The 16,751-nt window shown below is 40.9% G+C and overlaps 1 protein-coding gene across 2 annotated transcripts in view; it reads left to right on the plus strand.

Moving 5' to 3' along the window:
• The window catches only part of EML4 (EMAP like 4), a 92,570-nt gene extending 83,051 nt beyond the window's left edge, over nt 1-9,519 (plus strand). For both annotated transcript variants that reach the window (XM_066623342.1, XM_066623333.1), the window contains 3 exons: nt 3,573-3,671; nt 5,524-5,654; nt 6,728-9,519. In XM_066623342.1, the coding sequence (XP_066479439.1) occupies nt 3,573-3,671; nt 5,524-5,654; nt 6,728-7,198 (701 nt within the window). In that variant the 3' untranslated portion in view covers nt 7,199-9,519. The remainder of the gene's footprint in view (nt 1-3,572; nt 3,672-5,523; nt 5,655-6,727) is intronic.
• The last annotated feature ends 7,232 nt before the right edge of the window (nt 9,520-16,751 follow it).

A 16,751-nucleotide genomic window follows, 5' to 3' on the forward strand; every position in this document is an offset into this window, starting at 1 on the left:
TTTTCATTAGTTTTAAGTTGTGCCAGGCTTAAATGGGAGGAAATTGGTTAGACTAAAAAAAAAAAATGAAGTGTGAGAAAATGTACAGCTTTACAGTGCACCAATCTGGGACAAATGAGTTTCAGCTCTCTTTAAACAATCAAATGGCAAACGTATTTCTGGCATCAGCCCCCAATAAACTTGCTTTTGCTTGCTAGTAGTTCCAAACTTTCAGCTGCCTGCTGATATCAATGCCAGACAAATTATGAAAGGCATCAAATCTATGGGGACAAGAAAGAAACACTACAGGGGGCAAGAGGTACTGTAGCCTAGTTTCACTAACATATAGCGCTGTTCTGTATCTAACCTGACAGGATGCTTTCCTGTTTCAGCTGACCTTTTCCTACTCCTCTGCATTTGGTATCCTTGCAAATACAGTATGGAGGAGGGATGGTACTTGGTCAAGTTCTTAGGAAAGGAAGGAGTTCTCATTCAGTGGGTAGAGCACGTGCTCTGTATGCAGAAGGTCCAATGTTTAATCCTTGGCATCTCTCACTAAAGCCATCTCCTAGCACGACTGGGAAAGACATTACTCCCCATGACTTTGAGGAACTTCTGCCTATCAGATAATACTGAGCTAAACGGGTCAAAGGTTTGTATATAAATTTGAAGTGTCAGCTGTGAATGTGAGACAAAGAATTCCATGGGGAGGAACCTTCTTCTTTTGAAATGAAAAATGTAGGGAATTTCAGGACTATGAACACTGGGGCTGGCTTGACTCTCAGTGGTTTCCATTGAACTCTGTTGAACAAAGTAATTGGGCCAGCTTTGGTAAAGGAATAAAACATACTTCTTTCTTCCTAAAAAAACTTAGGTACTTCAGGCTTGGTTCAGTGGTAACCCTGTGCACAGACCTTTACTTAACTCTCATATAAGCAAATGACTGCACTTGGCTTCATGGGGAGGGGGAGAGAGAACAATAGCAGTACAATTCAATACCGTACAACATATTGGCCCTTCTTGTTTGTAAGCTCTGTGCAGACAAATGTAGTGGAGTTCTGTGCAACCTTGAAAGCTTCTAGAGCTTTATCAAGTGTCCTGTCCTGCTCTTGAGTTAAGGAAACCCTGTGTGCTGCCTCAAGTGCATGAAGAACCCCCCACCCCCGTCTCTCAGTTCCTTTGAGGTTCATCCCTTTAGTTCATATTGAAGTCTTTGAAGAGAACGCCATCAGCTGGATTGCTTAGAGCTTGAAACATGAACCTGTCCCTTCTTAAATGAACTTGCTTAAACAGAATCCATCCTAAAAAGTTTTTGGCCATCATGTGGGAATCGTAAAGTTGAGTCCTAAACTTAAGCACTCAGTGTTGAAGCTAACTACATATGTTGCATTATTTGTTTATTTTATTTATTCATTTATAGAATTTATATCCCACCTTTCTGTCCCAGTAAAGGGCATTCAAGGCGGCTTACAAAAGAAATCATATAAAAACACAAAACATATAAATATAAATATTAAAAACATATAAAAATAAAGCATTTAAAAAACAATAAAACACAGTAAAACTTGGAACCCTAAATCAAAATAAATAAATAAAAATATTTTAAAAACCCACTTACTCTATTAATGGTGGCTGCACTCCCACCCCCCAACTCCCTCGAGATGTCAAATGCATAACCCTGGCATATATTGGAAAAATAAATTGCTGGTCCCTTGTGTTGGATAGTTTGAGAAACATTGGTTTACGCCAGCAGTTTTCAAACTCTCTGGGAGTTTTGTAGAAGTGGAGCGTGATCGTTCCACTTTCACTTCTGATGACCTGGGGAGCCCTGCAGATGCTCACACCAGGCTCCCCACACCTCCAGCAGGCTGCAGCATGGACTGGTGAGTGCAACCCAGTCCCTGCTGCCCTCCTGAGCGGCACGATCCTGGGGATCGCTTCGCTGCCTCCTCCCTGCCTCCCCTCTTAAGGGGAAAGACGCCAGGGCCCTCAGGCTGGGGCATCATGACACCCCAGTCTGAAAACCACTGGTTTACACTATCATCCTTTATTAAGCACTACACCCTGAGCATAAGGTTGAAGTCTTTTGCCTCATTGGGGGTTGCTATCCTACAGAATATCTTTGAATCAATCTGCACCTACTGCTAGGTAACTAGCTACTCCCAGGTGAAGCTAGTGAGTGTCCAGTATGTGTGCCTACACAGAGACTATTGACAGATTACTTACCTGTAACTGTAGTTCTTCAGGTGGTCATCTGTGCAGGCACACGACCCATCCAATCATCCTCTCTGCAGGTGAGCTCCAATTCTTGGATTTTTCTGCAAATGCTACAGTTTGAACTTAAGGTGTGGTCCTCAGAGGAATTCAAAGATTGGAGATTCTGCCTCCACTTGAGGCATGCAACTGTGCATGGGCTTTCTCCAGAGGCAGAATGCTCACTAAGTTTTGCGAGCTTCTGTGGTTAGCTCTGTCTGTGCACAAAACTCCACTTTGTGTGTTTGCACAAATGATCACTTGAAGAACTGTAGTAACAGGTAAGCAATCTCTCTTTTTCCACAACATGGTGATAATTGATTTTATATACATAGTAATAAAAGAAACTAAAAATGGCTGAGCTATTTAGAAACAATTGATGGAGAGGTCAAGGAAACGAGAGCTTATTTACAACTTTGCTATCATCCAGAAGTGGGAGTAGGTTGACATTCTGATGGTACCAGTTCTGCATACCAAAGGAATCAGGCCCTAAAATCCAAACTAAAGATCAAAATGGTGGAACAATGCTCATTCCATGTTTCCAAGCAGTATATATAAGTGCCACAGGAGTATCAGCTAAGGAACAACAGACATGTTGGTAGGTTTTTTTTACTAGAAAGTTATATGGTGCATAGTGTATTCTGAATGTCATGCTGCAGAAAGAATATTTTTCATTCAGTACAATCACATAACTTTATTTCTTGGGATTGCAATGTGTCGGCCAAAGATACTGTCTGTCATTGAAAAAGCTAATGAGGGGAGACAATTGATACAGCTCTTGAGGGTGTTTCCCTGTTGTTCTTTGGCAGAAGAGCTTCCTCATGATTGTGCCCTCGTGTGGTCATTATTAGATTTAATCAGACTGTAAAGAACAGCTAGTTTCACTAATTATTGAGAAAGTGATTACATCTATAATTGACCTAGCAGAGGTTCACTTACAAAAAAAGTTACCCTCCAGGCAGAATCCACATTACCTCACTGTCAGCTGTATACTAGGAATTGTACAAACCCAGCATTAAGCCAAATGTTTAATTGTAGTAGAGGCACACTTTTTCCCAAGCCACACATCAACAAAGGAAGTTAGCATAGTACTTGAGTAGCCTTCTGTAACAAGTGTGCCAAAAACTGTTCAAATTGATTAACCTTTTATTTCTCCCATGGCTACAAAGTATAGCTCTATATCCTGATTTTATTTTCTTTCATGCTCAAACACTTTCTGCACTGGATGGTAGATGTACCACCTTTTTGGCACTTATTTTTATTGGGGTTCATCTTGGGCAGGTACAAAGCATGCTACTTACTCGTGTAATTCTGTTACTGAGTATGCAGTTCTTTTAAAGGGGACATTCCAGCTGGCTGCAAACTAATCAGGAATCGTTCTGAATGCAAGGATAAAGATTGGGCAACATACACTTGTGTGCTGGGGTTTCAAGTATTTGGTGAGTGGCATCTTTCTGTTTATATGAATTCTTAAACTATGTTTTACAGAAATTCATTTTGTCTTATTTCTGTGACCCAGAACACAGCATGTTGGTAGTGTCCAGCTGAGAATAATGTTCTTTCTAAATACTATACACAAATGCATTCAATGAAACCACAGTTCCTAACATTTTTTCCAAACTTATTTTGAAATAGGAGAAGTGGAATACGGAATGGCTTTGCCCTTCCCCCCTCCCTTCACTACAAAATGCTCCTCCATGGGGTTCCAGGCATATGTTATTTAGGATAAAACGTCTCTGGAACACAGCAAGAGAAGATGCAGCAGAAAAGCAGACTTGAATCCAGACTTTTTTCAGAACCCTAAATGACAACAAAGCCTGGTTTTGGTGTAACATCCCCTCTTATGTCTTAGCAATGCTTCTCCACTGCTTCCAGCTGCTTCAGAATGTGGCAGTAAAGTTGCTTACTGATTTCTGCAGCCGTAATCAAATTATACCACTCTTGTGGTTCAAGTGTTGGCTTCTTGTAGAATGACAGATTGAATCCAGGGCTGAGTTATTGGTTTCCAAGGTCCCATTACAGCATAAGCCATTGTCTGTATTAGGGGATCCTCCTTTCTGTGGTCTCTGTCCAGAACCAAGCTCAGAAGCTCCCAGAGCTTTGTTGTGCATTGTGCCACTGCTATCAAGTGGGGTAAGTCCAATGCACACCATATGCCTCAAGCAGGAGGCACATTCAGTTGAATTATTTTTCAACCATCACCTAAAGTACTGCTAAAGTAATGCTTCTAACTTGTCCTTCTCTCCCTCACCTTATTTTACAGGGGGGGAAAATGAAATTTTTATCAGTTTATTTATTTTATTTGTGTTCGTTCTTACCAAAACAAAATAAAGTGTTCATTGGCTGCTTGTTCCCTGCTCTGCCATATGGCCAACAGGTTCACATTTAAAAGAAAAATAAACATTTGCCTCAGATTTTTTTCTTTATTTGGGAACCACAGGAGAGAGATTTGACCTGATCACATCTCCTTTCATCATAATTACTGGTACCTGTTTTTAAAAAAATAAGTTAAACTCAGAAGAAGAAGAAAGCCAAGACATAAGTCTTCTGAAATAAAGTTGACATTCAGACTCATGCAAAAAGCATGAAGCTGTCATAAGCCATGAACAATGAAGTTGTCTAAACAAGTTGGGTCCCATGAGGGATTCTGGCTTTCACATTCGTACAGGAAACATGGCATTTAGGCATGAACATAACCCTTCAGAATTGAAGCTGCCTAAACAGGTTCTGTCACATAAGAGATTCTGGTTTTCGCATTCATGTGAGAAACTTAGAACTGGGGCCTGGGCATAAGTCTTCTGTATCAAAGCTGACTAAATATGCTCCATCTTGAGAGGAATAGAATTGTACCATGCTCTTAAGGCCCATTAACTTATATGTACAAAAACATATTGTTTTTAAAATTTTAATACTTTCATTTGCTATGAATTTGAGTTAGGGCTTACACTGGAGTTTTAATTAATTAAATTTTAATTCTTTAGTTTACAACCTTCAGATCAAAAAGGTGCTGCCAACTTAATTGGGCATAGATTAAAAAAAAATTATTTTCATTACAAGGATTTACAGAAATCATGGTTGGCAGGTACCATCCTAGAAGAAGCACAGAAGGGAATGCTTCTTCCAAGCGAGGGCTTGCTACTGCTCATGAGTGCATCATTTTAGAAACAGTTTTTGTTAGAAATATTTTGTGGTATCCAGCCTTTCAAGATTCATCTTTTTAAAGCTCATGTGACTGACAAGATTTATTTAAGTAAGTGATCACTCTAATGTGTTTGTTTTCTTCTGTTGAAGGAGTATGGCCTGAAGGATCAGATGGAACAGATATAAATGCTCTAGTTCGGTCCCACAACAGGAAGGTTATAGCTGTGGCTGATGACTTTTGTAAAGTCCATCTATTTCAGTATCCCTGCTCCAAGCCAAAGGTATGTCTAAATGACACGGTTTTGCAGGATAGGCTGAGGAAGGTAATGTGTAAGCATGTGTGGAAATACCGTGTTTATATGTACTGAAACATGCATGATATGGAAAAGAAATATAGTTCTAACATCATGAATAAAAGTCACCATCCTGGAAAAAAATAAAAATAACCACTCCTTCAAGCCCTCTGTGATTTGAATAATGAACTCAGAACTGAAAAAAGTTTACTTTACTTTCTTATTAAAGCACTGGTAGGCAACATTTTGGCAAGTGGGCTACAAATCTCAGAGTGTTATGTTCTGTTTTGTGCCACATGATATGTATGATATTGACTTCTAATTAAGTCTGGGGGGTTTTCCTGGTCTTGTCTGGGTGTGCACAGTATTTCTGCTGCCTCTGTCAGTTGAATGGCCAGCCTGCAGCACAGGTGTTGCATGTTGTATAACAATGACACGCAAGAGGCATTTTGCAGTTAGGGACATATTCATAATCCCCCATTCTGTCCCACCACCATTTCCATAATTATTTGCCAATTGCCCCTTATGGGGCTATAAATCTTAATAACACCCTAACTGTTTTGTCAGATGTTGTAGACGTATGTTAGATCTTGACTGACAGTTTGCCCATTCATTTATTGCAAATGCAGCATAATTATAGCTGAAAAGATAGCGGTCTCTTTTTATTTTTCACTGGGGTCACAGATATGCGTGTCTATTGCACTGCTAAGAACATTCCCAGTAACTACAACAGTTATATTTGTGTAAGGAAAATTGGATCAATGATTCTTTTGGCCTTTTAATCCACTTCTGTCAGATACATGCAGCTATCCTAACAGTAAAACTACCAAATAATTGCAGTGTAATGAGGCTGACGTAGGATTCATACTCAGCCTTGCAAGCGTGCATATATCATAAGAAAATGTGACCAGAAGTTTGTTTGTTTTTTTAGTTTACAGTTTGTTGGATAAGGGCATCTTTTCATTCTTGGTTTCTTTCAATAAGATTAAAAAACTATTCTAGTGGGCTTTTGTGATACTAATCAAGTACTGAAGATTTCATTTCCTGGTTTGTTTCCACAGGCCCCCAGTCACAAATACAGCGTCCACAGTAGCCACGTGACAAATGTCGCCTTCACTTATAATGACAGCCACTTGATTTCAACTGGAGGCAAAGATATGAGTATCATTCAGTGGAAACTTGTGGAGAAAGTAACTTTGCCACAGAATGACATTATGGTAGAAATGAATACAACCAAAGTGCCTGTAAATACCAGTGAAAGCTTTGTTCAGCCAAGTGCTCCTGTTCCCCTGATTCAGCCGTTTGATGAAATGGTTGCCAGTGAAATTCTAACAGACGGTTCGCTGACATCTTTGGAAAATAATCTGGAGCGGACTGTGGAGGCCAATGAAGAGCAGAATGATGAACAAAGTGAGGGGAGTAGTCTGGATCCAGGTGAGCCAAACTGTGAAGAACCATCCAATGAAACAAGTGAGGAGCAGAGTGAGTCCACTATTACTGAAGACCAGCAAGAAAACTCTCCAGTGTCTTAACAGCTCAAACTCAAGATGGTCTTTATTTTTATTCCTCAGTGTGAATACTTTTGTAAAGGGGACAAGGATTCCCATAAGGAAGGGGAAGCAGCTCTGAATTGGGAGTGCTCCAGTTGTTGGGTTTCAGTTGAAGACTTCTAGACTGATGTTATTTTTTTCCGTTTTCGATACATGGAACTATTGCAAGGACCCATCTTAACTGTTCCAGTCAAGGAACTGGTCAGGATAGTAGGATCTCAATTAAATGTCATTCTTAAATTGCTGTTGGGAAGATGCTTGATGCAAGTGACTGGGTAGGGAGAAAGAAGGAATTGGTTCCAATAGCATGCTGAAACAATGCAAGTATTCTGTGAAAGAACCTTAACAACAAACGGAAGCTCTGAATAATAATCTGCTGAATAATGCATCCCAGGTGCAGCAAAGCTAGCAAGATGCCAAACTCATTATGGAGTTCTTCTTTTTATATATTTGTATATAAAAAAGGAAAAGGAGACATGGACAACATCGCAACAGGTTCAAATAGGGCATTGTGCTCACAGCCTTCTTGATTAACACCTATGCAATTTTTCTAACACAACTGATTCCTACTAGCTTCTTGATATGTTCTACCCAGGGTGCTGCTAGTTCTAAGATAACTCACATTAAGGAACACTTCTTGTGGTCCCCTGATGACGGATCTTAAAGACTGAACATAGACAACAAGCGTTGCCTAGTTCTTGAATTGACAACCACGGTATGCCACCTTCTCAAGGAGCTTCTTGCTGAGACATAGTAAAACTCAAGAACACCCACTGTGACTTTGATGTGAACTGACTTGACTGCATGATGATGAAAATTCTGATTCTCAAGTTAAAACTTGGCCTTCAGCTACAACTCATTCCCTCAGTGAAAGGCTAAATATTAGAGGACTACCATTAAGTTATGAAATGTGGTGCTTGGGATTAATGTATTAAATCAATCACTTATAAAAACTATGTAGGGGTGACCATAAGAATAAGAGAATTTCAAACGGGCTCTTTTTACAGCCCCCTTTTTAATAGCTGTAATATAAATGTCACATCAACTTGGATTATGTTGGATGTTTTTGGACTTTTTTTCTTTTGTGTGTTTTTTTGTTTTTTATTTTCCTCTTGTCCAGTTGCTGTACGCCATGCAGCTCTGAGATGGCTGGACCTGGCCAGTTATGGGATATCATGGCATTTTGTTATGTGTTCGGGAAAAGTTCCATTTTTTAAAAATTTACACCAAAAAAAAAAAAAAACCACCCCAAAAAACTTGGCTACATCTTTCTTAAGTACCTAGAGTTTCCTACAATTAAGATGAAAAAAAGTCAGCTGAAAAAAAAAAATTCCTACTTGTTTATATTTTAATTACATAGGATCTTTTTTTATTGTGCTGATATTTTGGGGTTTAGTTAGAAAATGTGTTTAGAAACTTTGGATGAGTTTGTTAAGTCTTAAGTGTGCAAAGCGTTTACGTGATTGTGCCATTCCAAAGTGCATCAGAACTGTCATTCCCTTCTAGTATCTTCTCAGGAGTAAATGCTACAGATCAGGTATCTAGTCATCATCGATAACATTAAACTCAAACGGATTCCCAAAGGACGGACACACACACACACACACACACACACATACACACACACATATCTCCATCCTCTTGTTTACATCCATTCCGGAAAACCTCAAGATTCTCTTCAAGTAGGGAGAGACATGGATTCCAAGCAACCCATCTGTTTTTTGAACTATGCTATTTTGAATAGTAATGGAATTTGTCGGAGAGCTCTCCTACGATTGGCAATTTTGCCAAAAACTCTCAGTGGGCAATACAAATGATCACAACAAGGCAATGAATTCCTTAAAAGGAATATGCTAAGGTGAAACATACTTCTACTCATGTTTATCCAAGCTAATGGGACACAACATTCTCTTTCATCCTGAATGAATACATGAAACAATGCATTTTTGGAAATATCTATTACCTTGGGGTTGCCATGTAAAGTGAGAGTTGATAGTTGTGATTTACTCATCTAGTTTAAAGGACTTTTTCTAATATGCAAAAAGAAAAAAAAAGCCTTACAGCTTTCAATTGCTGGCAACTACTGTTTAATGGATAATTAAATCTGTGATAATGGATGAAAGTGGGTGGGATTATATTAACTGTAGATGTTTTAGGGGGAAGAAAAATTGTGAATGAAATATGATTTAAGAGTGTGTCATGTGAAGATGTTTGAGCCATTTCTATCTATCATGCATTCCTGTCTCATGGCAGAAAAAAATTGAAGATTAAAAAATAATAATAAAAGAATCAAAATACAATAATGAAGTTTTGGGGGTTTTTTTTAGTTACCCTAAATGTGCCTTAAACCATGGCCTCCATTTTGTATATAATCAAACTGCACTCGTCTTCCGCAGTGTTTTGGTAATCAGTGGTATAAGAGGATGGCTGATGGCTAATTGACTCAAGTAGACTTCTCTTTCTCTGCTGCCACCCAGCCCTCTTTTATGTATTTTTCCCAACTGAGACCTGAACATTTGGTGGCTCATGGGGGCCAGTGAAGCATGCTTAGTTCACCTCAAGACCATGTCAGGGAAATATTCTACTTTATAAATGTTTGCCCTTCTGGCCACCTAGGGAGTCATTCACATAGGAAGAAACCACTATCTTCCCTATGGATGGTTTTATGTACAAACTGAAAGAAGCCTGAGTTTGCTATGTGTATATAGATTGATATACAGACACTGCCTCGAAAGACAGGAAGTACCATTCTCTGCAATTTAGTAATGTACTGGCATCTGTTCTTTTCTGTAAAGCACTTTTTTTAAAAGGCTGCTGGCATCAGAGAAGTTAACACTGGATAAAAGACAGGATTTAATTGCTTGATGTTTGTTCATTCACATTCCAAGAGAAGGGACTTCATTGTTTCAGTCTGTTATTTGTGACAGATGTTTTACTTAGTAAGGCTTTAATCATTAAAGAATGGGGAAGCTGCATGCAGTCGGATTATGCCATTCTGAAGAATAAATACTTCACACAATTACTTCTCAAAGCAACTATTTGCACAAAGAGAAGTTTCCTGGAGGTCCTTTTACAAGCAATCTCTTCATTGCTTGGTCAAGTTCATTGCCAATCTGTGCCCTTTCCTCCATGCTGGAAGTGTATAGAAACTTGCAAACCTGCTGCCAAAATTAGAGCCTCCGTTTCTTTATTCCCAGTATCAGGTATTCTGAGATTACCTTTGAACACTACTTTTGACTTGGCCATCACAACTGATTTAAGGTCCAGTGATAGATACTTTCTCTAGTCTTTTCAGCATCCTAGGCCTCTGGTCATTGATACATCTTGGGATATTAACCTGACTGAACAGCTAGCGTGTAATTCAAGCGACTGCTCAGTTTTCATCCTTCCAGAAATGTGTGTTCTGAAACTATAAATAAATAAACATTTTATTTACGTGAAAGTGTTGGCAAATTCTATTAGTGCTCTTTCCGGTTTTCCATCTTCATTTTGTAGTGTATCTTCAAGAGTGAGGTAAAGGCTGGAAAAAATCATGTTTGTGGCTTGTGAGGCCTTTCTGACTTCCAGCTGCAGTGTTTAGAAAATGCCAATACCCCAATTTATAAAGAGGCTTTTTTTTAGTCAGAAGTTGTTTGCTATTTTTGTCCTGTTATTCTCTGTCTCTTGTGGCGGCAGTGGTGGGGGGGGATAATAGTGGTGTAAAGACACCTCTTGGCTTTCAATGTATTCTGGAAATTGCATCTGTCTTGGATTTATTTATTTTATTTGTACAGGTATTTATATACCACCTTTCTTTGGTTGTCAGATTTCTCCTCAGACTTTAATCCAAGGCTGTTTACATAGGCAGGCTGTTCTAAACCCCCGTAGGGATTTTTACAATTGAATAGTTCTAGTCTTTCATAGAACTCCTCGTTCCAACTGGATTCCTTCCCAGTCTGGTCTCTCTCTGGCCCTTTGCCTCCCATGCTCCACTAGACGGCAACTCCTCTCTGTCACCGAGGGTCAGCTCATCAGTATATCAGCGTGTCGTCAGTTCTCAGGTACTTCTGGTTGTTTCGAACTGGCAGCCTCAGATCTTCAGGCATACAAGGTGGCAGCTCTACCAACTGAGCCAGACCTCCTGCTCTAGTTCTGGGTGCCTAGTTCTGCTAGAATAATTTCATTTGCCAGGAACATCCCCAGAATGTTCCCGGATTGGTTGATCTCCTGAGCCATATGGATACCATTCCCCACAGACTGTGTAACAAACAATGGGGTCCATGTAAATTGCCTTCTCAGGGAGTAATGGAGGCTTTGCCTGAGGAATGTGAATCTGGAAGGAGAAGGTAGTTGAGAAGGTTGATGAGTGTGCTTCCCAAAGATTGCAGTTGTAAAATGAGATGAGTAGCCATTTTGCTCCCTTCACAAGGTTCACTGCCCACTTTGAAAGTCTGGGATGCATGACTTCTCAATGTAATGTAATATAGATTCCTCAGACCTGTCCTTGATTTTGAAGACAGACAGCTCCTTTGCCATTATTGATTGTTCCATGCCACGAGCAGCCACACAAGAGAGTTTGACACACATTCAACTTCTGGTGGGGGGAAGGAGATGAGACTCTATGGGTGATTGTGTCCTGTCATGAACTGTGTGCACTAGAATATTGCAAGGTCTTTGCAGCCAATCCTATCATTTATTCAGATTACTTAGCAGACAACAGGATTATCTGTAAGAAGTGCCATTTATATTTGCTTTCCCAACTCCTCAACTGACTCCTTGTAATCAAATGCCAATAAAAACTTATTACAGCATTTTTGCATGAAGGCAAAGATGATCCCTATAATGACCTGTGGCACACTGCAAGACGTGCATTCTTGGTGGAAAGCTGGGTCTGAAATCCTTTGCTCTGCAGTTCTGCTTGATTCTCAGCAGGGGACATACTTGGACTCAACTCTGTTGTGCATACTTCATATGCACATGTTTTCATTACAGATCTTCCATTCCAGGTCATGTCCTGAAATGCATCTTTTAACAGCATGCAATAAAGAATGAGAATGAAAATCAGATGCTCTAGAATTGCTGCAGGTTTTGATCAGCTCAAGCGCTGGTGTTTCATAACAGTCAATTGATCTGTTGCTGTGCTTGCATTGGGCTTGGGGGCTATAACTCCCCAACCTGAGCTAAGATATTTGGGAGAGCTACCTTTTGCCATATTGGTTCCACATGAAGACTGCAGCAAAAGAGTCTTCAGAGTCTGCTCTCTAGCAGGTCATCTGCAGTATTAGTGAATTCGGATTTCATCTGTCTGCTTCTTAAGTCATTATGAAGAAAGGGGAGGTGGGTGGGGAGTAGAGAGAATGCAAAGGATTTGGATTTATAGGAGCAAAATCAGAGCCAAGTCCCAAATGATTAACCACTGGACAATAGAACAATGTACTTTGGGAAGAAAGCCCTATTTTAAGAGTCCATTTCTTTTAAGAACTCAGTTTTGTCGTTTTGGTAGAGATGAGCAAGCTGGCCACAAGTCATTTTCAGTTGTCTTGGGGAAAAACCTGAGTTTCCAGGTTTTCCATTAAAAAATGTAAAATAGCTGGGCTTATTTCCGAGGCAAATCTAGTGCCCCCCATCTCAACCGCTTCCCTTCAGCTTCGACCAAATTTATCTGTCCAAGGCAAGGGGCAGCGTTGGAAAGGAGCAAGAACAGCTCTCTCTTCATCACTTCTCTAGTATGCTACATGTGTCAAAGAAAGAAAAACCTCAGTGGCCCTTATATAATGGAGTTCTTATCTTTGCAGTAGCTCTTTGGAAAACTACATAATCCGGAAGCCAGACACTCAACCACAGAGGAAAGTCTTCCCACAGTCAAATAGGGGGTGGGTGGATCAGGCCAAGGAGATGGGCATCCTAACCCCTTTGCTGGGCCTGATCCACCTGCTCAGATCAACTTCAAATTAAACTGATAGTGTTGGCAGGTGTCTGAGTTGACCCATAATGGCTGCTGGGGCCCCAAGGAGTCCTCCAGCAGCCAAAAATCCCCTGCAGGATGCAGTGTACCCCACGCTGGTGCTGCTGCATTGCAATGCAGGGATTTAGTCTAGCCCAGCGTTTCCTAAACTGTGGGTTGCAATCCCATGTGCAGTGGACCTGACAGTGCTCCTTTTAGTTCAGCCGTACATTATTGGGAGGCCTGGAGGCCTCTTCCAGATTGTGCCAAGCAGGAGACCGACTCTGTTGGCTTCTGCAGACCTCAGAATGGCCCACAGAAGTGACTAGATGTGACTTGTTGCAGAAACAACTTCCTGTTTCACCGTAAGTCTTTTCTGGTTGCTTCTGTGGGCCATTCTGTGGAGGCCAACAGAGTGGTCTGATGCAACCTAGAAGAGGCCTTTAGTCCCTCCCAATAAAGTATGGCTGCACTAAAAGGAGTATCACATCACAGCCCACTGGGTAGGGAGAGGTAGGTCAAGGCACTGAAAAGTTTGGGAACTGCTGGTCTAGCCTGTGTGGTTGGGAAATCAGGCCTGATCAGGGTGGTTTTCCCTTCCCCGAAGGCCCTCATACCCCTATCCCATCCTCTTCCAGGGGGTGCCTCTTGGGAGGTGCAGGGAGGTTGTTGGGAAAGACCTATGCAATTTCTTCATAGCCTTTCAGACAAAATATACACTCTGTTCCTCCCCATACTTGAGTGTTTAGAACAGTGGTTCTCACACATTTAGCATTGGGACCCACTTCTTAGAATAAGACACTCTCGGGACCCACTGGAGTGATGTCATGACCTGAAGTGACATCATCAAGCAGGAAAATTTTTAACAATCCTAGGCTGCAATCCTACCCACACTTACCTAGGAGAAAGCCCCATTGACTATCATTGTTTAAAGCATATATATAGTAACCTGTTAAAAGTACAGAGCTGCAACGTTTCTCCAAATGCAGTCACATACCATGGTAGCATCAAGTCTAGTATATTAAAAATAAAATATTGAAATAAACGGGGACCCACCTGTAATTAGCTCACGACCCACCTAGTGGGTCCTGACCCACAGTTTGAGAAACACTGGTTTAGAAGCTTCATCTGTCTAACACATGCAATAATGACACTTACACATTAGAGACCACAAATCCTGTTTTCCAAGGAAAGGAAGATGCACACTGTAAATTAGCATAGGGTACAAGTTGTGCACCCTCCACAACTACAGTAGTTAAAATCTGGTTTGCCTTCTGGGAAGCTTCAACTGATTGCTGGTAGCTGTTGAATGCTGGCACTTGGCCTGAGTGTGTTGTCATGTGGAAGCTGAAATTATGTGCTGACTCTGAAAGTCATGTTCTGCTGATACAGCACGTTCTAATATAGGAAAGCTTTGCAAGGACATCATGATTTGTCCACCAACAAATAATGTACAGAAGTCTATAAAGTGAGATTAAGATTTGGATGTGCAAGATGAAACGGGCACAATCCAGCCAAATTTAGTCATGACTAAACTCAATTAATTGCCTAGTTTGTCTGCCCTTTCCCCCCCTCCCTTGCTACCTGAAACTTTGGGAAATGTAGTTTTCTCAGGCTGACTGACAACACAGGGAAAGAAGGGCTAGAGAGTGAAAGGGAAGAGACAGGACCCCTCCCTGCCACTGTTACCACAGGTGATACATGTAAAGAGATCAAGTTTTGCTACTGTTGTCATCACCAATTCATTAAACACTATATTTTAGATTTAGATAAGTAGATTTAGATAAGTAGATATACTTAGATTGACAAGTATATTTGCTACAAACATTGCTATTTTTAAATACCCTTATACCCTGAATCGCAACTTTCTGCCTAATCATAAGAGCAGGTGTTTCAACTACCAGGCTGAATAAAATTGGGGAAATCAACAGATTTACCTAATTCCACATGTTCACATAAGCCAGTGGTTCTCAAACTCTCTGGGAGAGTTTGAGAGCCACTAAGTACTTGCATGGGTGGGGGGTGAGGCAGCGGGGGCGGGGGGAAGGCAGTGGCGTGATCCCCAGGACTGTGTCGCCCAGGGGGGCTGCCGGGGCTTGGGTGCACTTACCCAAGCCACTTGCAGCTTCCCCAGGCTGCGGGGAGCCCGGCGTGACCCGCAGCAGTGAAAGTAAATGCGGAGTGATCACGCCCCGCTTCGCACCTAAGCCTCTGAAGGCCAGATCGCGCCGCTGCCTCCAGGCTGCCCCCACCCCTTAAGGGGTAGAGGCCAGGGCTCACAGGCTGGGGCATTGCGATGCCCCAGTTTGAAAAACCCTGACATAAGCATTTACTTTAGTTTATGGGGCCCTGCAGGGTTGTCAACTGACTAGATAAAAATGGTCTGTCCTGCTCCTATGCTTAATCTGCAGAAATTGGCATCTGAAACTTTTCCTGGCAGGGAGATGAGCATTATCACCTACTGCTATTAATGGCATAGGAATAGGAGCCAATAAAACTCAGCAACCCAAATGGCCTATAAATTATGTTTTTCCATTGCTTGACATAAGCATCTATATGGAACCTTCTCAATGAATAGGACCATATATTTAAATGAAAACACACAGGTGTTTTTGTTTGTTTGTTTTACCTTTTTAAAATACAGTTCTAATCTGAAGCATATCCCAAAGCTGGAACTTTCAGCTTTGCTGAGAATCCTGCTCATTTCCTAAAAAAGAAAGTAAAATCTGAAATAGCACTCTTATACACAAGGCAGGCATAAACCATAGAATCTGCTAGTGCTCTTGGGAGAGAATTTGCCCACTTCTGCAGTTCAAACTGGTGGCCATAAAAGCCCTTTCGTAAAAACTTGCTTCCATTTCCAATAAAACCCCATGAACGTATTTGCTTTCTTCCTCACTGCCTCAGCTGGAAGATTGATCACCATCCCCTTGATCCTTTTCTTTCAGGAAGTGGATTGCAAACTGACGGGGATTACATGTTGGCTTTCATATACAGCTGTTATTTTGGGGACCTTTAAAGCTCAAAGGCAATATAACCTGGTGTGTGTGTGTGTGTGTGTGTGTGTCTGTTTCCCTTTCCTGTGTCCGTTTCCCTTTCCTGTGTCCTTAAAAATGTCTTTAACCAGCTTCTCTGTGGTGCGTATTTGTGTATAAGAGACAGAGCAGAAAGCACACAATTTCCCAGGGTTCTCCATTTGAAATATGCAGGCTTAAAAAAGAATTGGGTCACATTTGACTGCTACCATCTGGCCCACTTCTCTCAGAGATTACCCTGGAATGCATTTCACATGTGCTTTTGGAACTAGATTGCATACTGCCAAAAAATAAAATACTTTACAGCTGAGCATTGCCTGAAAGTTTAAATATTTCAACTTCAATAACCAAAGGCCACTTTCATGAAACAGCACAGGACCAGCCTTCTAGATTAACCTTATTTTGCCTTAGCAAATTCTCATTCATTTTTTTAGACGTGTGTGTGTGTAAGTCAAACAAATTAATGATAAACTCCCAAATTTCCCAGTGAAAGATTTACCTTGGAGTATAGGGGGTAATCAGTGCAAACAAATGACCATAATGAAATAATTCTGGTACCAAAGCAAATGATTGTTTG

This window comes from Tiliqua scincoides, chromosome 1, assembly GCF_035046505.1.
Source record: "Tiliqua scincoides isolate rTilSci1 chromosome 1, rTilSci1.hap2, whole genome shotgun sequence".
Taxonomy (NCBI): domain Eukaryota; kingdom Metazoa; phylum Chordata; class Lepidosauria; order Squamata; family Scincidae; genus Tiliqua; species Tiliqua scincoides.